This window comes from Lissotriton vulgaris, chromosome 5 (assembly GCF_964263255.1).
Source record: "Lissotriton vulgaris chromosome 5, aLisVul1.2, whole genome shotgun sequence".
Lineage (NCBI taxonomy): Eukaryota > Metazoa > Chordata > Amphibia > Caudata > Salamandridae > Lissotriton > Lissotriton vulgaris.
Window position 1 is genome coordinate 679952234 of NC_141693.1, and position 24291 is coordinate 679976524.

The 24291-nt window shown below is 42.3% G+C and overlaps 1 protein-coding gene across 2 annotated transcripts in view; it reads left to right on the forward strand.

The window, feature by feature from the left end:
* Positions 1-24291, forward strand: part of UNC5B (unc-5 netrin receptor B) — a 379330-nt gene that overhangs the window by 299749 nt on the left and 55290 nt on the right. Inside the window, exon 8 of one of the 2 annotated variants that reach the window (XM_086922114.1) lies at positions 1040-1072. The exons of the other annotated variant lie outside the window; for it this stretch is intronic. Within the exon in view, the coding sequence (XP_086778240.1) occupies positions 1040-1072 (33 nt within the window). The remainder of the gene's footprint in view (positions 1-1039; positions 1073-24291) is intronic. 2 annotated transcript variants of the gene reach the window in all.

Below are 24291 nucleotides of genomic sequence, written 5' to 3' on the forward strand. Positions count from 1 at the left end.
CTGGTGCATGCCTGTTAGTTTTGCCTAAAAGAACAGACCCAGGGAGACACGAAGGGGTCAGCTTCTCGGTAGTGATACGTTAAAATATATATTTATGTGATTAGAGCTTTTTGCATTGCTAATTGAAATGCTTCATGTAGACACCAACATTCGACCATCAGAAAGATTCTGTGGAAACTTCGATGTTCAAGTGTGTAATGCTAAGTTGTTCTGCATAATGTTAAGTTGTAGTTGCTCACAAATTGCAAAACTTCCCATTTAGCCAGGGGTCACTCTGCTGAGAAACATCAATGCATGGCAGCCAGGGTTAGGCAGAAACTGGACCGTGTGTTGTGCTTCAAACTATGTTATGGTCTTCCAATGCAATATGAAGCCTTCCTCTTAGGTACATTCATGAAATGAAAGTCAAAATAGTGTGTGGCAATACAACACTACCTCCAACTCAGCATTATCACTCTCAAAAGTTAAATCACCTTTAACACCACTTATAGCTTTACCAAAGGCAGCATCATTGGAATATATAGCTGACACACCGTCTTCATCCATCACTAAGTGACGTAAACATAGAACAGACGACGACTAGGGAAAAATAATTATTTATTTCATTTTCCCTCGTAATCATCAGTGGATCCCCGGCCCCACCGCACTTACCTGCACGGGTCACGGCTGGGTTAGGCCCTGATGTTAGTAAATGATGATGACAATCAGGATCATCATCATCATAAACTCATAATAGTAATAATAACAGTAATACTGAGAACAAAAATACCACTAATAGTCATACTGATAACTCCACAACAAGCTGGAAAGCGTCATCCTTCTTAGCTGTGGCTCACCCTGCTGTCTGATGTCCCATGAGGTCTGTACTGTGCATCAAAGCCGATCATATTAATGAATGCTAAACTGTCACTGTAAACAAACTACTAATTACATTCCACTTGTCTTTCTGTACTGTGCGTTAATCTTTTATTTTATTAATTTAATTGTCACCTTCACTGGTTTCATCCTTTTGTGTGTTCTTCTTTTATTTTCCTAACAGATAAAAGGGTTTTAAATGAACCAAAAAGTAATCGTAAGTGTCCATTTCATCTATTATTTCATTTGTTCCCATTGTCGTGCATTGTGTCTTCGATTGTCATCCTCGCTGCGAGCACAGACTGTCCTTCTGAGAGAGGGTTACATTCAGATTATCGGGTTATTCCAAGGGTGGGGTCTCTGTAGATTTCGGTAGGAGTAGCTGGGTATTGAAATTGAAGTTAAACATTAGATTCGGTTTCCCCTTAGTGAACGGCTTGGGGGGGGGGGCACACTTTATTCAAGGTCATAGCTGCCTCTGATTTAATTGTCATTAAAGCTAAACTTGCTGTGTTGTGATTTGCTGTCACAGCAAATCTCAGCGCTGGTTAGTGCCACTGAGTGCCACGAGTTATTTACCCTCATGTTTGAGAACTGAGACATAACAGTCATCCTCACACTTTGAACCAGAGCCAAAGAGAGGAAGACTGGAAAGAGAAGAAAGAGGAAGAAAAACTGGAACTGAGAAGGAAAGTGAGAAAGCAATGATAAAAGGAACCAGCAAGAGTGATATACAGAGAGACAGGAAGTGTACGGTGGTGGAAAGTAGTGGTATGAGGTGGAAAGGCAGCACTGGTGGTGGGCTCCCAAAAACAACTTTAGGCTCTTCAGGGGCACTAATATGTTTTACACATCAAGGGTAAGTGGACCCATAGCTGCTTTTTCCTACCGACTGACATTTTGCCAGCTGCACTGCTGCGCCTGATAGCTCTGCAGCAGTTCTAGGTGGGAAGATCCAAAACCAATAGAGGAGTGTGAGGGGACATTTGGTGGTCCAGCACACGTCCCTACATCCGATACTTAATTCATAGTCTGGGTGAACTCTTCCATTAAATAATCGAGACATCACTGTTGTTGGTTAGAAAGGTCAAACCAATACAAACGTTTTTCCCCTGGACTTATTGTTAAAATCCAAACTTTCGCTATGTGGATGCTTAAGTATTAACACAAGACCAACAGTTGTAAAAAAAAAAAAAGCAATTATGCTCCAACCACAAAATTTATAATCTCATAAAAATGTCATAAAATACACAAAAAGTACTAGGCACATTTGTTATTATAGTTTTTGCAGCATGAATCCTGTCAGAATTCACATGCTGTGCATTTTTCCGCCATCTTCTGCTTGGGTCTCGAATTGTCTCTGTTTCTTTTTTTTTTTTCTTGGGCGTTGTCAACTTCCATTTGGTGTTAGGTCTGTCTGACGTCAGACACAGCCCTGGAAGTTCCTGTGTGTGGCAGCCATTTTCAGATTTTTTTTTACACAGTTGGTCCTGGAAGCAAAAGGAGATGCTCTGAAATTTTTTAGAAGATTCCTGAAAATGTAGGTCTTTTGGGCAAAGAAATTGCAGAATGAAGTATAGTAAGGTACCAGAGAAGGAAGGCGACCTTCATCCACAGAAGCAAGTCGGGGGATCTCTTCAGAATAACACATGTGGCCGGAGGATTAAGCAAGGTAGGGGTTCATTGAAAATACTCACTTTAAATGTTGTTCAAACTGTCACCACATGTTTGCACAACACAGCCCGCATGAAGTTTATAACCTGCCTACTAAGCGACCACAGGGACAAAGACTGTGAGGCATGTGCTGCATTATGCCGAAAACTCTCAAGGCCTGCTGAAAGCAGAGAGAGGAACATCACACAACAATGTACCACCACAGCCAGAAGCAACATATTTTGCTAAAAGGTTTGGGCCTCTCAATCGATGAAGAGGTACATGTTGGGTCCACAGAGTCAGCCCACGGAGGCTCGGATATCGAAATCCTCGAGGGGAACACCAAAAGGAAACATGCAGTGAGTACAGTCACAAAGGATGTCGAAAAGAGACCTGAAATGGTATACAAACCCCCAAAGCCCTTGGATACCAAGGGCCACAAGCAAAAAATGCACAAGGCAACCCAAGCATCAAAGCAAACGATGACCCAAGGTCCAGGGATATGCGATGAGGGCAAATCATCAAAAATCAACGAAGACCAGTTCAGGTCAAGAGGCCCAAATGAAAGCACAAGCCTTCTAAGCCAGAAACCGCGACACCAAGGAGAGAGCATCTCCAATGCAAGATTTCGAAAGAGGACATGAGGTGGAAAAGAAGAGAAGGAGATTAAAGGCAGAAATGGTGGCGCTCCTTCAACGTAAGAACGAGTTCAACAAGGCACTATAGTAATTCAGGATTCCTACCAGACCTTCCATGACTTCAGATGTCGAAGATGAAGAGACTGCCCTCGAGGCACCTTTGACTCTGGAACCTCACAAGGAGAAAGCCGAAGAAAAAGTCTTCAATCCAGAAGGGGAAGAAGCAGCAGGGAGCTTTGAGGAAGAATGGAATGACCCTGACACAGAGAGCCCAGCGTAGGAGGTTTGTAGTTACCTCTCGATGTCTTCTCCACCAGTCTTCTCCACCAGACAATATTGCCTTCTACAATAGTCTGGTAAAAAGGGAAAGCAGACAATTTCGGAGTGCCCTTAGAGGAAGAGAAAGGAGACTCATGTTTTCTCTTCAAAACACTAATGCCATCCAGCAAGGGAAGCCAATTCCTCTCAATGCTACCAGGTATAACGGACCAGGACAAGGAAGCTTTTAAGGGGCCAGACTCAACAAAAGACACATTTAGACCTTCTTCTGAGGACCCTAAGGCAGCAACGCTCATTCATCCACAGGCCCACCTCCTGAGAGAGAAAGCAATAGACTTGATATGGTGGGGTGGAAAATGGAGAGAGAGGCAGCAACTCTATGGCATATTGCCAATTCAAATGCTCTCCTCGACAGATCTGGCCATCAACATTGGGACGAGATCGAGGAGGTAGTGAAGAAGCTCCCATAGGATGCCAAGAGAAGAGCAAAATCAATCATTCAAGAGGGAACAAATATTGCAAACACCTGCCTAAAGTCAGCCCTGGATGCAGCTGACACATTCAGAAGACATATGTGTACAGGGACCACTCTCAGGAGACACAACTGGCTTAGGATGTTGGCTTCAAACACACAATAATAAATAAGCCTTTTACTAGAAATGCCTTGTTTGGCGAAGAGGTAGACTACTCCTTACAATAAATAAAGAAGGACTAAAAAACAGCAAGGGTGATGGGTACTCTATAGTACAGAGGCACCTTCAGAAGGGTAGAAAATAATCTCATAAAGCCAGCAGCAAGCAACAAATGCAGGGCAGTGTACAACAGACACCCCAGAAGTCCGGATATCAATCTGGCAAGAACCCGCAAGGCAGCCCCTTCATGGTAGAGGAAAGGCTAGAGGACAGTCCTCCAGGGGGGAGGAATAGGCACCAAGTGACTTAGAAATGAAAACTGGCACACACCTAACACCAGTGGGAGGCAGAATAACTCATTGCCCACAAGAATGTGTAAGGATCACCACAGACAATTGGGTTTCAAACATGGTGCGCTACGGCTATTGTATAGAAGTAACAAGCATTTCACCACCAAAGCCTCCAAAAAGGACAAGGTTTAAATAGCAGTGCTGTTAAAGTTGAGGGAAGAGGTAAAGGAACTCTTACAGAAACATACAAAAAGAAAAAAGTACCAACAAGATAGCACAACAAAGGAAACTACTCCCCTTACTTCTTGGTACCAAAGCAAGACCTTACTCTAGGACCATTTCTGGATTTCAGATTCATAAACAACTTCACCCACACAGAACACTTCAGGCTAAAAGAAGTAATCTCACCTGTCCAAAAGGGGGACTACATGGCAAACATAAACTTAAAGGACGCCTCATTCACATACCCATGAATCAATCGCACAAAAGGTACCCCAGGTTCGTGCACGGAGATAAACACCACCACGCACTGGAACATCCGGGGCACCAACTGACATCACACAGGGGACAGACCAAACCTCAAATGGTGGCCAAAAAAATACAAAATAAATAGAGACAATTCCATACTCAACCACTAGATGATGGAATAATGCACAGCATGTGAATCCAGAAAAGTCTTCAAGCTGCAAAACTACTCCTACCGGTAAGTAACCATTTGGTTAGCATTCATTGGACCAGATACATCATGAAAAACATTTGGTCCAAAATGACATACAAAACAAATGTCTACAATCAAAAATACTAAAATGTTATTGTGTTGACGCAGCATTTTGGTGGCTCCTTGACCTTTATCCCATCTTCTTCTTCAGGACTAAAAACTGCATTAAAACTAGGAGAACCATAAAACCAGTGGTTAAACAGATTATCTAAACATATGATTGGGCATACAATGGGCCAGGTTTGACTGCACGCAGCACTCATTAGAACATTGAGGTTAATCTGGGGTGACATGACAGAAGAGCCAAAAACGCACTTATAGCTCCAGTATCTGCGTATAATGAGGGTGGGCCGGCATCTAGTCAGGTGGTTAGCGGAGTGTCTACGGTCACATGCAGCAGCCTCACTAGAAAAACTGAAAGGGCACTAGGATGCAGACCTACAGAGAAAAAGCATGGACCGGGAATGGGCAGCAATATTAGAAAGTTCCACCTACATTCCGAGAAATTCCAGGTTAAGGCTCATACAATATTACATAACACAAAGAGCTTACATGACACTGGCATCAAACAAAAGAATACTTAATTGCGTTGATGCGCGGTGCCCTCGCTGCAAACTGGTGGGAGGACACCTCTTACATATGCTGTGGGTGTGTAACAAACTGGCTACCTATTGGAAGATTATTACAACACACTTGGCGTGCTGCACATGTCACACACTAGAATGGAACTGGGAGGAGTGCCTACTGAGACTGTACTGGCGGCAAAAGAAACATAAAGTGACAACTCGCTTGATGGACCAGGGACTTATAGTAGTAAAGCGCCTCATCACTAAACGCTAGAAGTCCCCTGAGCCCCCGTCAGTGAAGGCGTGGAACCACTCCATGCTGTTCTGGGCGCCGGCGGAAAGTGAAGCGCTCTGGCATGAAGATGTCATTGGTATACGTAAGACACCCCTAGCTGTACATTAGGACACAATACTCATAGACCTCCCAGGCGTGTGGCAGGAGCAGTTGGAGACATAGGGGGTATCCCAAACGGCAAACAGGACTCAAGAGCGTGCAGAGGGAACCCAAAAGTAACTAGAGCCCCCCTCTCACTAATGAGCACAAATCCGGAAGCGGAGCATAGACAGTACACACGTAGTATACCCTGACGAGCACACAAGATAGCAGACACTGACACTGAAACATAAATAAACAAATGTTGGCGGCAGGAAGGGTGGAGTGACATATGACAGGCACAGTAGTAGCAACACCATCTGCGCATACTATAGTTATTCAGTGAGATGAGATTTCCCCACCCCTTCCCTCACCCTATTGTTCTCCCCCCATGAGCTAACATGTTATTACAAGCAATGTTGTATCCATTCTAGACAAATGTTTGTTGACAAAACACTATGTTATTATAACAAGTGCTGCCCTGTTTGGTTTCTCATTACCAGATATGCGACTTACAGTACAAAGGTTAAACATTTGTGACAAGTAGCGTTGATAACAGATGCTTATAGGCAATTTAAGTTGTCTGTAATTGCTGTAATTCATGGACATTTTTTCAAACTAATAAAAGAAATTCAAACAAAAAAAATGATTGGGCATACAATATCGTTACTATAATTCTTTTGTACATACCACATATTAAAACAGAAAGACATGAAAATCAGCATGGTGTATATTTATACATGAAACTTGATCAACTGGGAGGGATGAGGAATTTACAGTGTCCGTTTCTTTCCCCGATAATATTCAGTTTGCAATCAACAAAATTGGACACTTGTTACACTATTTGACTTTTGATTCAGTGCAAATAAGGAAACCCTCATAGAAGTCAATGTATATTTGAGGTTAGCGGTATATTGGCTTCATCCGCCCCACACTGACATTCATGCAGTTATCATCGGGTTTTTCTTCTTGGTGTGTACTGCTAGCCTCATCCAGAGGCACCTCCAGTCTCGAGTGCAGTGTCCAGAGACAAAAAAGGATTTTCCCAAAAGGATTGGATAAAAATGAAAAAGAGTGCCCGAAAATTTTTTAATATTGGGCAAACTTACATTATTAAAAATTTTGAATACTCATTGATAAGCCAAGTTACGGGACTATATAGTATTACTAAGGTGATATTGTCGACATGTTTCAGTTCTATTGGGCCAGGCGGTCTGTAGAGCTTTCGTCGGGACTTACAAAGGGGTTGGTACAAACAAACATATAAAAAGCTACTCACACGAATTGTGCGGTAATCCCACAACTCAATACATTGATTTGAGTATTGTATTCTTCTGGATCTGTCGTGATTACGACTTCTACTTCCTACAGGGGTACCTTCAATCGCCACAGAGCCGCATGGAGTCCTTCCTCCTGCCTTGTGCTGACTCTGCCCCCGGAGTGCAGGTACCCCTGTAGGAAGTAGAAGTCGTAATCACGACAGATCCAGAAGAATACAATACTCAAATCAATGTATTGAGTTGTGGGATTACCGCACAATTCGTGTGAGTAGCTTTTTATATGTTTGTTTGTACCAACCCCTTCAAAATTTTTAATAATGTAAGTTTGCCCAATATTAAAAAAAAATTTCGGGCACTCTTTTTCATTTTTATCCAATCCTTTTGGGAAAATCCTTTTTTGTCTCTGGACACTGCACTCGAGACTGGAGGTGCCTCTGGATGAGGCTAGCAGTACACACCAAGAAGAAAAACCCGATGATAACTGCATGAATGTCAGTGTGGGGCGGATGAAGCCAATATACCGCTAACCTCAAATATACATTGACTTCTATGAGGGTTTCCTTATTTGCACTGAACCAAAAGTCAAATAGTGTAACAAGTGTCCAATTTTGTTGATTGCAAACTGTATATTTATACATATCAAGTATATATTATTCTGCACCATGTGTAATTTCATACTTATTTAATTAATATGCTTAGAGTATATTGTCATAATGAGTATCAAATAAAAAGATCTTAAGGGACACCCTTAATTTCCCTCTTTATATTCTAACTTGTAATAACAGTGTTCTTACCCATTGATATTCTCCAGGATTTTATATAATGTATATGGAAGGTGCCTTGCTTTTATTGTCCTTCGCCCATAATAGTACGAAAAGTCTGTTTCTTTCCCGATGATGTAATAAACTGTAGGAATAAAAGGCTTTTCTCATTCTTTTATAATGACAATAATAAGTTATTAGTAATCCATATCTGTCACTCACGGTCTTACCGAATATTTAAGACTTTGCAGCTCAATTTTCATGTGAGTAAACCAACTGTGGCAAGTCTACTGTTCCTTTCCTGCCCCTTGCATGACCGCCGCTATGATAATGCAGATCTCAGCAGTCAATAAATTGCTCCTTAAAGATGAATTTTGAATTACGTGCACAGCATAAACATCCATTTTGTAACTCAACCTATATTACATAAAGTCAGTCTTAAATGTGCTCTCTACCCTAGAGGAACCATAAACTTTCCTATGTTTAGCTTATCACTAAAAATCTCACCTGTCAGTTCCCGAGCGGTTCACACAGTTTGTTGTATCTGCTAGTTTACGAACCAATACAGGTGTTGCAGGCTGACAATACAGTGTCTCGTGCTCTTAAAAACATATATGGCATATTTAGATTAGTAGAGCAACTTATTTGGATATCATTTTTACCTAATTAGAGCTCACATCGTTAAAATTAGAGTCCAGCAGGAACTCGAACTGTGGTTCGTTTTTGTTTTTAAACTGGGACCTATTGCTATCCTTGATTTATATAGGAAGATGGTTTCCTATTTTCCCAATAGTCCTTAGCTATTCAATTGTACCCTCAACTTTATAACCTGCCTGTTCTTGTACCTGTGTTTACCCATTAGTCCCTTATCTATCCAATCTGTACCCGCATCTTCTTAGCCTGCCTGTTTGGCCATCAATTCTTGTGTTTGTGGTTTCCCATAGGTCCCTTATCTATCCAATACATACAGTAGACTTTTTAGCTTGCTTGTTCTTGTGTTTATGGTTACCCATTGGCCCTATATCGATCCAATCCATACTCTTAGCTTTTTAGCCTGCCTGTCAACCTTTTAGCCTGCCTGTTCTTGTGCCGGTACTCTCCAATTAAAAGTATTACATCTGTCTTGAGAAGTGCCGGTACTCTCCCTATCAAAATAAAAAAATGCTGGGACTCCGTACCAGACAGTACTGGCCCATGTAAAGCACTGGTCAAGACAGAACTCATTATTCTACATAATATCCGCAGAGGACGACTATCTTAATATCCTGTCCTACTCTTACCTATTATTTAAGCCTTTCCAATGGGCAGCAATGCTAGACATGTAAAACTGTTCCCTCTCTTTTTGCTTTAGGGTAAGATCCCCACCCCTTCCTGACAGCTCTACCCTTTTTCAAGATGCACCACACTGATTATGCTTCATCTTCTTAAAATTCTCCACCAGTGGTGCATTCTTTTAACATATCCTAATAGCAGATTCATGATAGTTAAGTCTTACTTTTTTTGCACAAGATATTTTTAAAAAGGAACACATTATTCTTCAGAATGAGAGTAACAATTGTAGATGAAGATTGAGAAAGTCAGACACTAGGGGCATCCTTTATAGGTTGCACTGGTCCTCACACACTGAAGTGGCAGGTTTCATCATCTGGCTCTTCGCTGGGGGTGGGGTGGGGGGGCAATGCATCAGGTCCGTGTGTTAATGGCCTAATCTACCTGGAATATTCACTGTGAAAACTAGCGAGTAAGTTTTCCAAAGAGGTTCTTCAGACTACAATTGCAAGTTCGAGAATCGTCTTCATGGGACTTTAAGGGGCCGTGTACCAATAGAAATGGGTCTGATGGATCCCAGATCTACAGTGTGAGAACTTCTATTATTTACTTACTGGTTTAATTTCTACTGGTTGTCAACAGAGTTGCGATTTAGACTACAGGAATACCTAATTACACATATACCAGTAATATTTTCAACCCCTGGGTAGATTAGTCTATTAACACAAGGTCCTGATGAATTGCCATTGGTTTGTTCAGAGCAAACTAGGCAAGAAACATGTCGACCTTTTCATATAACACTGATGTTCATTGCCTTTCTTATTAGTGCATTGCTTGTTTCTTAATCTTGGGATGAGTTTCCTCCTAACAATAAATAGTGGTCATTTGGCAACCCATAGTCAATGTTGTGGAGAAGTGTGGCTCAGTGGTTAGAGGCGGCAGACCCAGAAACTGGGATCAACCATGGACCAGGGTTCGATTCCCCGCCTCAGCGGATCTCGGGCTCAAAATTCCACGGCCTTGACAATTCTCGCTCCGGTGCCTACGGGGTCTCACTCTGGGCAATAGCTTGCTTAATCTCCACGACGGCCCCTCGCGGCGGGATGCCTGGCTTTCACCCTGTGGACACCCTGCCGGGGCCTCTCACAGGGGAATACCAGGACGGGTTCCCTAAGCAAGCGCCAGGATGCCCTTTGGGTGACAGGTTGCGCTATATAAGTACACCTACATTTACATTTTACCCTCCTTTTCCCAATCTACCATACCCCTAGAGAGCTACGTATAGGGCATAACAAAGCTGCTTAACCTCTAGCAGTTGAGTTAAAAGTTTGAAGGTCTGACTGGATATTGTATCACCCGCCCAGCGAGCAGCGCAGCCCAATGATGAAGCATGCCACTTCAGTGGGTGAGAGCCAGTGCATCCTAGAGGATGCCTCTAGTGTCTAACCTTTCTAACCGAAACCAGTGATGTGTTGATTAATTAACGGAACAGCACACGTAAATTGTGAATTAGGTAGGTTGAGAAATGCCTAACAGCAGGTTGGGAATAGGAGCAGGGCTATGGGAAGGCTAGCCCCTGTTAAAAAAAAACAGACCGTGGCAGTCAATGCAGGGCGAACACAGACGTTGAGAGTGGGTCGCTGTTTGCCAGAACGTGAAATATCCGCAAACGCAAATCAACCACTGGCTTCATATAAGTAGGATCAATAATAAATATGTTTAGAGTATGTTTTGTTGTCTTGTAGCTGATCTATTACTTTAAGGTATTGCTGAACACAACTGGTGCAGTAGACTTGGCTTTTAATGAATGGGTCCATTGGGTCGAGGCATGCTTGAAATGTTGTGTATGTGTTTTAAGAGCTTTGCCATCCTTTCACGGCCTCAGGGTAACTGTTACTTGGTATCATGATTATTCTTCATTAATATGGCTGTCATGTTTTTTCACATGTCACATCCCAGAGAGTGAGGTTATTTCACATCAAAATGTACTGAGCATCAGATTAGCTAAGCTTTAGTATCATTGAATGTTAACTTAGTCCACGTTCTGTATCACTGGCTAAAATGTTAGTTTATGGTTAGGCCATTTCTTGCACATTAAGCACTACTTAAATCACACTATTCACTGGAAGGACCACTAAACTTCATGTTAATTCCCCCAGAGTGTCACTGAGGCCCTCTCATAGAGAATCCTGGTAAACCTGTGGCACTAATGAGAACTGGTAGTTGTGTTACCACGCACATCACAAAATGCTACCCCCTCTGCCTACACTCCTAACAAGGACATGACCAGGATCCTTTCCTTGTATTTGTCAACCTGCTTCAGCACACATTAATTCAGTCAAAATGAGTCAGGACGCGCTTGCCTCTACCTTCGTGCAGAGGGTGTTTATTTTGCAATCACGCAGCCGTGAGGGAAACGGCCCTCGGCATTTCACAGACGCAGTGAGGGGAACGGCCATCGGTGTCCAGCAAACCACATCCCCCAGAAGTCCTAACCCAGGCGCCTGGTACCAACGACAGCAGGCGGCGCCTGGGCTTTAAAGCACCCGACGGAGCCCCGCAGCGCGGGACGCGCGCGTGCGGTCGCCGGGCTAAGCCCGGGCAAAGGGCGGGCCGTCTGTGGCCGTCTGGGGCAGGAGGAGGCAGGGCTGGGCCCTCCCTCTTACGTTGGACCTGAACATTGCCTACAGGTATTTATTCACAGCCCCGGTAATCGAGTACTGACTGCTTAGCCACACGGGCTGCACACTGGATTAACTTGGTGGACAGGGGTATTAGAAGTCACCTTACTTTAAAACACTCATATAGGAGTGGTATAATGGCTGGTAATTTATTGAACTCATCGCTACCTGCTACCCTAGGAACAAGTATATTGGGCCCTCTTGATAAGTTTTTTGCACGGACAAAAAGGGATATAGATAGAGAGCTAGAGTTGGCTGAGCGGAGAGCAGAGCGACGCCTTTCTATCGAACTACTTAAACAGACACCCTTACAATCCGCTGCAACTGAGGTTACTTCAACGCCAAATAACTCTATAGTGGGTGAGACAGATTTAGACCTATTCAAAACAAATGACATCCCTCTAATCTTTAAAGAAGGTCCACCTGAAATAACACAAAAGGAGCATGTCAACACAATTATTATCACCCAAAATTTACAGACTTCAGCCGAGGTTATTGTATCGCATTCAATAATAGATCTGGATGCAGATGCGACATGTCACACCTTGCCTGTAGCCACATCCCCTTCTGAAGATGGGAAACAAGGGAATAAACACACAGATAAACCAGCAGCTGGAACTATACAGTGTAAGAGAAGTCGCGAAGTATGTCATTACCCGCCAAGGAAAAAGGCGCGAAAGGCTGGGAACAGAAAAAGGCCTGAATCTATAAAAACGCCACTGCCTCCAAAGAACTCCAATAATAAAACTCCCAAGGCCACTGTGAAAGAAGTACCAAGTAAGCCACAAACAGGGGAGAGTGCGCCTCCATTTAGCAAGACGCACGGAGGCCTTATAGAGGACATTGAACATCTTTTTAGATCCTTTATGCTCCCTATCTTGGAGAGGGTAAAAATGCTGGGTAAAACCGTGGATCGTTTACTAGAGATCCAAACAACCGAAGCAATGGGACAGAGAAAAGGGGAAGAAAATGGTCAAGTAGACACGCACTTAACACAGAACACAGTGACTCACACTAAGGCTCAGCCACAAACAACCTTAACTCAGAATGACAAAAGTGTGACACCGACGGGAACTCTGGTACCTCAGGTGGGAAAAGCTATGACTATGGCAAAAAAGGTCCCCGCAGTGGTAGAGACAAGGGAAACAACTAACCCACCTCAAACTCTATACAAAACAAAACAAACCAAAAATGTAGATCTACCCCCTGAGTCACTAAACTATGTCATTATATTGACTGGGGTCCCCAAGTTAACAGAGGGTAGTATAGAGCCTGACACATCCTTAAAAAACAAAGTAAACCACTGGCTGAGGGCTAACAGACCACTCCCACCACATTTAAATGGGGAGATTTTATCCGTTAGACGCTGTGACTGGGTGGGCGTGAGACCAAAAGAAATTGAAGGTGACGTAATCATCATAAATTTCAGGGATCACAGGGTAGTTAACCATATCTCTGATTGGTTCTCGGGAAGGCAGGATGGCTCTGTAGCCACCCGGAATTTGAGTTATTTTTATCCTCAAGGTATGATGAAGCCCCGTACCCATCCTCCAAAACGGAGTCACCATAACTCCTGAGCACCAGCTAACTATAGACAACAACCCAGCCTAGATAGGCATAGGTACTATGAGCCGCCACCTGGCTTTTTGCCACATCACCCCAATAGACTTGGACACAGCCTAAGTAGGGACAGGTACTACGATCCGCCACCTACCCCCTTGTCGCAATATCCCAACACGTTTGAGTATGGCCCAGGTAATAACCATTACAGGTACCATGACCTCCCACCCACCCTCTTGCCTTATCATTCCAATGAGTTTGAGTATGGTTTAGGTAATAAATATCACCACACAAACCCAAATTCTTATTGGAATATTCCTCTTCATAATCTCTTTGAACCACTTTCGGGCCTAGATTCAAATGATTGACTTTCTAAATCCAAACCTAAAACAAAAGGAAATAAGGTGAGGGATAAGGAAACTATACATAAGAGCTCAACATCTGACAAAGGTACAGGAAGTAAAAGAAACACGACCCTAGACATTGAAATAAGGATGATGAATAAAACTAAAAAGGCAAGTTGTACAAAGGATAAGGGCAATGAAATCTCAACAGAGAAGGAAGTTAGGAAGAATGCTGGGGGAGAGGCAAATCTGATAACTGGAACAAAGGACAAGCTAATAAATGTAGTAACGTGGAATGTGTGTGGGATTGCCAACAAAGTGACAGATACTCTTTGGGGTGAGTTTGTAACCAGCATTGACATACTCTGTGTCCAGGAAACCTGGGCTTCAAAGGAGGTGCATATAGAGGGTTTTAAAACTCTCTATGTTCCCGCAGTAATTTCCAACCATGGCAGGAATAAAGGGGGTCTATGTGTCTACGTGTCCAATCGTTTAAACACTAGTACTAGTATAGGTAGATCCACGTCACCCTACTTTCAACTTGTCACGATTGATTTAAATGGTAGAAGTGTGCTGATAGTTATTAATTTCTATAACAACATCGAAAATGCACACTTCAGGGAAGTACTAATGGAAGTGTACAAAGAAATGAGGGAGATAAAACCCTTGAAAGGGAAGGAATTAATCTGGATTTGGACTGGTGATTTTAACGTAAATATATGTACTAGTGATACATGTGGTTTTGCAGAATATGGGGTGGGGGAACAAGGGGATAGTAGTCATTTTGCTCATCACTCTAAAGGGGAAATCCTAAATGATATTATGGCCAAGCTTGATCTAGGGTTTGCAAATAGGCTATGTTACCCTAAGGTGGACTTCACTTCAACCTTTATGGCAAGAGGACTACAGTCAACTATTGATTTCATAATTCTACCAAATAGGTTTGGCAGTAGTGTTATGAATGTTGAAACCCTTGCTATGGGTCTGAGCGATCACTTGCCGTTAAAAATGGTACTTAACATACAGGACGTTAAAATAAATACACTAACTGAGACTTTGACATGGACTCAGAACTTAGAGGTAGCACGACGAAATGGTATTGCTTTAAAATGGAGCATGGCAGACCCGGAAAAAATTATGCAAAGAATAGTCCACGAGGCTCTCCCATCGCTACTTGTATGTTTAGAGGATAATCCCACAAGTGGAGAAATACTGGAGGCCTTTTCTAACACAACGGAAACTATAAAGGGTGTTCTGACTAGAAAGTGCCTAAAAAAGCAAAACACTCCAAAGGGGTGGTTTAACACTGAATGCACTAAGGCACACAATGCGCTAAAAAAGGCCCTAAAAGACCCAGTAAGGGATCCTGAGACCATCAGAGTATTAAGGAAAGCATATAAGGTAACAAGAGATCAAAGGAAGAAAGCAATCAAGGAGAAGGCTTGGCAAGATTTATTGGAGGCAGCGGAAAGTAGAGACCCTAAGCTATTTTGGCAGGTAGTTAACTCACCATTTCTTAATAACAAGGCGACAGCTAAAATAGATATAGCTATCGATGAAAATGCATGGGTAGAGTTTTTCTCTAAATTGTATAGTGATACCCTAACTGAGCCACAATTACCAAGTAAGCATCACCCAATCCCACTAGAGTTCGAATTAGAGGAGGTCAAGGTTGCGATTAAATCTTCTCAAAACAATAAAGCCCCGGGCCCAGATGGGATCCCAAGTGATCTTTACAAAAAGAACATAGATCTTTGGGCACCTATATGTTTACGTGTAATGGGGGCATGTTGTGATATTGGCTTCATTAAAACCTGGGCAGAATCACTGATTATCCCGATATATAAAAAGGGGGACAGGGAAAGCCCATCAAATTTAGACCAATATCACTACTGGATTCAATAGTAAAAATTGCAGGAAGAGTAATCTTGACTAGGCTCCAGGACTGGGCTGAAGATCAAAATATCTTGACCCCAGTACAATATGGTTTCCGACTAGGGATGGGTACCGTGGAACAAGTGCTAAACTTTGTTCTTTTGCAGGGGAAATATACCTGTGCAAAAGAGGGGTGTTTCTACGCAATCTTCGTCGAACTTTCGTCGGCGTTTGATTGTGTTATACATGATAAACTGTGGTTGACATTAGAAGACATGAAAGTGGATTCTTCGATAGTCCTCTTCCTAAGACAATTATATTCAAATGCCTCTGCCAGAGTAAGGTATGGGCTGGTCGGGGAATGCACAGGGTCTTTCCGCATACAGAAGGGGGTGAGGCAAGGGTGTGTGCTGGCCCCATTCCTTTTCTCTCTTTACACTAATAGCTTGGAGAGGGAATTGGGTGCCAGCAACATTGACTCTCCTAAGGCCGGGGATACGCAGATCAGCTCCCTCTTGTATGCGGACGACGCTGTGTTGATGGCAAGAACAAAGGTCGGCGCGCAAAAGGTATTGCTTAGATATATAACATATATGGAAGAGAGGGGCCTAAACCTGAATGCAAAAAAGTCCTATGTGATGGCTTCTGGTAAAGGAGGAGCCAGATGTAAACAACTTAAGGCGGCAGGCACCCTATTACAAGCTACAAAAACATTCCCATATCTAGGGGTCACAATCGAGGCAACAGGGGGATGGGGCCCCGAGGTAAAAAACAGAGCGTTAGCATTTAAACGCTCAGTTGCGGCGATAAAGCATTTCGCCAGCAAATTGGGCAGAAAACAACCTGATATAATGCTTAACATATATGTGGCCAAATGTAGAAGCATCGCCCTGTATGGGGCAGGGATATGGGGATATCAGGATGTGACGGTGCTCCAGATTATTGAAAATAATTTTTTTCGCTACCTTTTGTCCCTTCCGGCAAGTATGTCAAATTATAATTGCCATGTAGAACTAGGCATGGACTATTTGACAGATCTGATTAAAATCCAGCCAATCTTACTCTGGAGGAGAATTTGGGCAACGCAAGAACTGGCTCTCAATCGAGAAATTATCCTGGATGTTAAAAAATTAGCCAATGTAAAAAGAGTCAAATGGCTTGAGTATGTGAGGAAAGCCCTGACGGACATTGACAAGCCAGAATGGTATGATAAACCCGAATCAATTGGGAAAATTCCTAAAAAAGTCTTAAAAAACCTGTGTATGGAACATTTTAACACCTTAAGGCTTGGGAATGAAGTCAGCAAAAGAACTGTTTTCGAACATCAGCCGCTGCTGATTACCCTCAAAATGCAACCCTACCTAACTCTGATCACTTTGGGTTTTGAGCGTTTTGTCCTGACCAGATTCAGGTTCAACATATTTCATCGCCTGGTTTCATACCCGGAGAAAAATGACTGGAATAGAACTCTCGCCCCATGCCCATGCGACAACATATCTATCCAGTCTACTTTCCATTTGGTACTATTTTGCAAACGGTATAAAAAAGAGCGGGCGAGATGGCTGATATCTTATCTTAGAGATGGGGCGTGGAGGCAATGTAGGCCAGCCTATTTACATCTCCAACAATTAGGAAACCCCCTATGTATTAGTTCTATGTCGATGTTTTTAAAAAGTGTCGTAAAATCACGGAATCTATCATGAATTTATTAATTATCGATTTGTCACCACACTTGGATTTAATGCTGTTTTTATAACTATGTATTGTGTATATCTATAATGTGTAATTTGTTTACTATGTACTGCTTTTATGATTTTTTTACTTGGTGAAAATCGAATAAAGTACTTGAATTGAATTGAATTGAGTCAGGCACGTTCATCAGAACACTAGATTAAAACTAGGGAATATAAAAGGTGAACACTGTTCCACTCCATACCAGTGTAACATTTGTAAAATACATACTAAAGATATCAACCAAATCGCATCTTGTGATAAATCAGACTAGGCTGATGGGCCTGCAAAATATAAAGAACCCGATCATGTTTATGCCTAACCTCTGATAACATGGTGGTCAACCCAAGCTGTGTTAGCCTCCTCAGTGAAAAACATGACAGTATTTCACTGGAATATTAAATATAACTTGCATTGGTAATCTGCACACCTAGTTGACCTACTTATATCATACTGCCGCCCTCACTTCATCAACTACCACCACCCAGGTGAAGAATTGCCCTTATTGTATTCATAGTAAATTAACAACGTATGTACGTCAAACATTATGTTAGTTCTGTACAAATGCGGGTAATTTCCCAAAGAGTACATTATTATAACTTTAATTTTGGTGCCTGTACTTAAAAATGTTAGTTCCTGCCTATTTACTATTATCTCTTCAGACAGAGTCAATCTGCACTTATCTGCGGAAGAATAATATACATGTGTATGTTTTGGATGGATATTAAGATTGACATCTATTTTTTGTCAATCTTTACTATTATGTCTAACATTAGAAGCCTTAAGCGTGAATAACTAAATCGAAATCCAATCACCCACTGCTAGGAAGCAACAGCAGGGAATCAGAGAGGTTATTTCTTACTTCTGTTTCAGGGGAAGTGCTCTCTTTCCTTGTCTCCCGCCTTACCCGGGTCTGTGAAGACCCGAGAGTGGTATTTGGCAGTCTCTCCTGGCTCTCCACAGGTTGAAGAAGGCAGAATATTGAGGGCAGTGTTATGCCTGAACCAGTTCTCCATTCCCTGTAAGCAGACGTTTCTGCAGACCCACAGATACAGGAAACAACATGCCCCGTCAATTAGCAGCCCTCAGCCCATTGGGAACGCAGCTTTGGCACTGTAGTGGTGGGCGGTGAAGTAAGGCTCAGTGGGTGGTAGGGGTATTTGGCATAATGATAGATATTTTTTTCGATTTGAGTGGGGAATATGCAGAGGGTGGTGGGTGGGTGGTAGCAGGCCATCGTTTTTTCCCAATTTGGCTGGAAATACTGAAGAGGTTGGTAGTGGTGGGAGGCAGGGAGCGATGTATTTTTATATATTTGGGCTAATGGGAGGTGCAGTGGGAGAATGAAGTGAGGATGGTGTGAGTGGGTGGCAGAACACATGTTTTTTGGGTTGGGTACAAGTACAGGGTGATTGGGTGAGGGGCATTAGGCCAGTTATTTATATCTCCCACTTTACTTCTCTGCCTCTGCATAATAGGAGTTCTAAGTGACATCATAGAAAACTCATGCTTTGCTCTTGTTGTCTATTTCATGTCACTCAGAGTCCTTGGTGAAGAACATTACTGTTATTCACTCTTACCCATCTATAATGCTGTATAGTGGCTCCAGGGTTCAGGCTTTATAGTACATGCTCATGATATGCTAAGTGTGCTCATGATATGCTAAGTGTTAGTGACACACCACCTTAGATTTTGTCTATCTGTGACCATTGCATAAACCCATCTCTGTTTTCTCTGGCATTCTGGGTCATAGATGCAATCCTGTTTAGATGTGCCTCTTCTTGTGTGTTCCACACGGTGTCATTTGGTCTATCTCAAGATGGTATGCTAACAACAACTTTGTAATCTGCTTTCATCTTGGTTGTTCTTGTGTTCCATAAACCTGGTATTTGTAGGTCTAGTTGTCAAATCTAGATATCGAACTCCACATAGAGTAGTAAGCATTTACAATAGAAAAATGGCATGTTTAAGTTTGCAAAATTTCCATGTTCCATGGTGTGTGCACCCCAGGACAATGAAATTACAAGCCCAAGTTTGTTTATAAGCGCTACAGTTGCCATTAAGTTAAGGTCACAGTACTGTAAGTATTTTCCATATGGTTTGTTTACTTAATTCTCTATTGGATTGGTATGTACTTCTAGGTCCCTTAGAATGTTGACTTTTGTGAGTGTCCTTTACCACAAACGGGTGAAGCCCAGTGATGAAGCATGTCACATGTGTGGGTGACAATCCAGTATTGTTATAAACAATTTACATAAAACATAGCCATAGGCAGTCCTAACCTTCTTACTATGTCCTTGTCAGGGGTGTAGATAGGGAGAGTAGTATTTTTGGTATGCTTGTGTAAGACAAGGAAGATGTACTATCCACCATATACATTTGCCTATCTCTCTCCCCATGTTTAAATGTTACTGCATTATCACATAAGGTCATAAGGAATGAGCTCAAATTTACTGTCACATCTAGAATATATTTCAGAATCAATGCTTCTTAAAGTTTTTACATTTATAAGAGCTCATTTCGTACATTTCGTCTTTCCCATTCTGTACAGAAATATTACTTCATTACAAATGCGATATTGCCAGGTCAGTAAACAGCGAAATGTGTTAAATGTGCAGTAACATGCTCCTTTAAAACATGTTTTACCTTGGCTACACGAGGGCCTAAATATCACGTTATTTCATCCTGAATATCACTGAGCCGCATGGTTGTCCCACAGTAGGTGATATATGAGATTGTCAGGTACCCCCTTAAAGTATTACTATGTGTCAGATATTCCACAATCATATGTCAGAGAGTGTGAGTTCATTTATGTAAATATGAGACATATGTCATCCTTATTAAGGCAGATTATTCTATATTTAATATGATTAACTTCCAAGTCAATCCTATATTTAGCATGCATGAGAGGTAGGATTACACGAATATAACTAATTTAATTTCACTGTATTGTTTTACAGTTAGTTCCATTGAGTAATAGAACTCTTCCATTTCATGTGCCACTAATCTTCAAATTATTGTGAACTAATCATCATTACTTGCATATTACTTTGATTATAAGGCATCAGCAGTGGCAGACTTAATTTATTTCAAGTGCAGTGCCGTGTTAGCATAAAGATATATTACTGCATCAAATCAAAATCAAATATTGCATCTATCATCACAGTGACTGGAAAAAAATAGCAAATGACAGAAAGGTAAGATGTGACAGGGTGCAAGAAAAATGAAATGAAGGTTGTGATTCAGTAAAATGGATGACGTAAGATAGGAAAAACACCTACCAATGAGGTGCAAAACAAGAGAATGGCAGCGAGTGAGAGATAAATAAGGAAATAAGACACTGAAAGATGTTATGAGATAAGGATTGAGAGAGGCTGAGAAAGAAAGGGATTCCAAGAGCCAAAAGTGAAATGGGATGAGAGGTAAGAAAATGAGTGGTTGGGAGAGAGGGAGTCGGAGAGAGGTGAGAAAAGGGTGAGAAGTATGTAATGAAAATCAACTTGTGACAAGGGAAGTGATGGTGAGCTGTGAGACAAAAACAAAGGAGGGAGGGATGTAAAACAAGTAAAGTGGTGTGAAATAAGAGAAATGGAATGGGAAGAGAGATGAAAACAGGCCAAACAAGGGATCATATAAGGAGTAATTGAGGGTTATATATAAGCAAGCATTGGCAACGCCAGTAGGTTTCGTTTTTATGCAAGATCTATTGGCTTTGTCAATGTTTTTTTTAACATGTTTCATAGTAGCTCCGGCTGCTGTACACATGACTTAACCTCTTGGCTGCTAGGCGTTTTCCCGCTGTGTGCTGGGAATTACCATTTTGCTGTTTGCATGACGAGCTCAGCTCGTCATCAGCACACGACACCCGTGGGTGATGAGAGCTCGTCATCAGCATCGAAAGGGTTAAAGTAAAGAAAAATAAGTGCTAGCATGCGGCCAGTGCTGATAATGTCATAGTGCTTTGTTTTTCTTTACTTTAAGCCATGTTGCATGGCAGCCCAAACTGCTATGCACATGTTTGAAAAAATACCTTGACAAAAACAATTGATGCCCATAGGCAGAACCTATTGGTTTTGCCAGTAGTTGTGTAATATCCACAACAAGGATTTGCACACAATAGCACATATATAGCGAGGGGAATTAAACAGGAATTTAGAAGAATCACTGTGGAGAGGAGCTCGAGCTGTTGGTATGTTAGGGAAGTTATTTCCTTATTCTAATGCCATGCCCTTCTGCAGCTTCTGATACCGTGGAAGCTAAAGCCCTCGGTTACTTCGCCCTTAGGATTATATGCTCAGCCATTCTCGGCCATTTGAAGAGTGTAAGTAGCCTGGAATAAGATACGCGTCCCACGGTATCAGTACACAGCCCTTCCAATATTTTGCATTCTAGGATTTCGAGTTCTTCATGTATTTGAGATGAGCTAGTCCTAGAAATAAATAAACAAATATAATCCACTCCTTGAGTCTTAGGTGTATCCTCCACAGTGGGGAACACCCTTCTTGTTTTTAGGTCCCCTCACACACCAACAGGCCCCTTGGTGTCATGCTTCATCATCGGGGTCATCGTACCCCTCTACGGGGTACGGTGTGCTGCGACCTACGAATATGTGGGAGCACTTGGTAGACTATGTGTGGTGTGGATGAGGGGGTTTTTTGTATATGAGTGTTTAGTGGGGTTTAAGAAAATAGTGAAGGTTAAAAAGTACCTGGCCCGTGGGGTGACTAAAGAATATTTAATAAGCCCCCGGGCTGGTGCTATTAAAATAAAAGGTGGGAGGTTGCTACGCTGACAATGTGCGTTACCTCCTCTCTGTGTGCGTCGACATGTTTTGGTGCAAAAAACACCTTCTTCAGGACGGGGTACACAAATCCCCACCTTACTCACGTTTCTCTAACTCATACCAGAATTTCTAATAAAAGTGAGAAAAATTACAGTGCAGGTAAAAACAATGTACCTAGCAAAAAAAAAAAAAACGTTGTCTGTTGATCAACTGTTTTGGAGTTGAAGAAAATGCCTCATGAGCCAAGCGCCAGGATCTGGTGTGCTAACTAGCACGATTTCTGCAAGGAAATACCTCCCGATCGATCCCTTCGTGGCTCCAATGATAATCCATTTTGATTTCCTTTCTCTCTCTCCCCCCCCTCTGTTTGTTAACTAGTCCTAGAAATACCAGAATAAATACAGAAGAGTGGAGGGAGTGGTAACTCCTCCCACCGACCACACCACGATCACAAACCGTCTGTGTCAGAATGCAATGTTAGCATAGATTGGTTGCCTTAGTATGTTTTATTTCTGCAATTCTGTGTGTCTGGGCTGTTGAGGATTTGTGAGAATGTTGTTGAATCTGGGCTTTAACCCTCATAGCAGAAAAGCTATAAACTCGGCTCCCTTGTTTCTCCACATTGTGTGATCCTAAGCAAATTGTGTGCTTGGAAATAAACTAAATGCCAATTTGTAAATTATATAAAAACTAGACACGTAACTTGACCCAGAACTTCATTATGCCCCTACAAAAGTAACTTTGCAAATTTTGAGTAGAAAGTTGCTCTATTTTGCATATTTTGAGTAGTCCCTGATTTCTGGCAAGAGTTCCTCTGCTGTCTGCAGGACCAAAGAGATTCAGTGGGGCAATGGAGGGCGGCAGTAGGAAGGGTGGGGGCACTAAGATACGTAGAAAAGGTTCATCAGTGACAGTAGCGGCTGCCGTCGAAAACTACCTGTGGGGCAGGGGTAGAAAAATCAATAAAATGACTTACCTGACTGCTCATTAGGGTGTTCCCAAAGGTCGAGCACATTGCCACCACCCAAAACGCGAAATGCTAAAGTTTCTACTCCCAGCTTCCATTCCCACAGTACATAGGTAAGGCTTTATGGATGAATCGGTCAGGGAGCTCTTCCCATGCTTTTCTTTTTCTCCCACTCTTTCCGTACATGGCTGGAAGCTTCAGTAAACCTACCTCATTATCATCATTGTGGCTCCCTTGTGGGCAGACAGCCATCATTCTCAGCCCCTCTAAAGATGTCAGTGGTTCCCACAAGAAGTTCCCCCGTAGATCGGACCTGCTTACGCACATCTGGTAGACCAACACCAGACATCTCAATTTAGCTATCTGGCTTCTGCAGTCCTAGAGTTCAGGTAGCTTAACTTTCCTCAAGAGTGCATATCTATCCTCATAGAAGCATGGAGTTACATGGCCAAGTGGAAATGGTGTGTCCACTATTGCATTCTTAAGCACATGGACCTGCATCTCAGGATATTGTCTACAACCTGCTTCATTTTCATAAATCAAGTCTAGCGGATACTTCAATATACCTTCACTTAGCTGCTATTGCAGCCTACATGCAGAACAAGGAACACTTATTTATTCAAAATCGCTGTCATCAAGGTTTCATGGAAGGACTCATCTGACATATTCCACCCCTGTCTGAAACCTTAACATTGTCCTTACCAGACTCATGGGTACTCCTTTTGAACCCATACATTTGTGCCCTTTACAGTTCATTTCCTGGAAGGTTGTTTTTCCTGTTGCCATCACAAATGTATGGTCAAGGTCCTCTCCCTGGCAGAACATTTCGTTCACATTCATAATAAAAAGAAATTTCCTCAGAATCAACCCTAAATTCTTTCCTATGGAGGTATCCCCCCCCTTCCATCTCAAGCAAACCATAGATTTCCCTTGTTTTCTCCCACAACCAGTCCCTGTGGCAAAGAGAGCCCTTCACAACCTTGATGCCAAGTGTGCCCTCATGTATTACATTGATAAGACAAAGCCCTTTTGCATA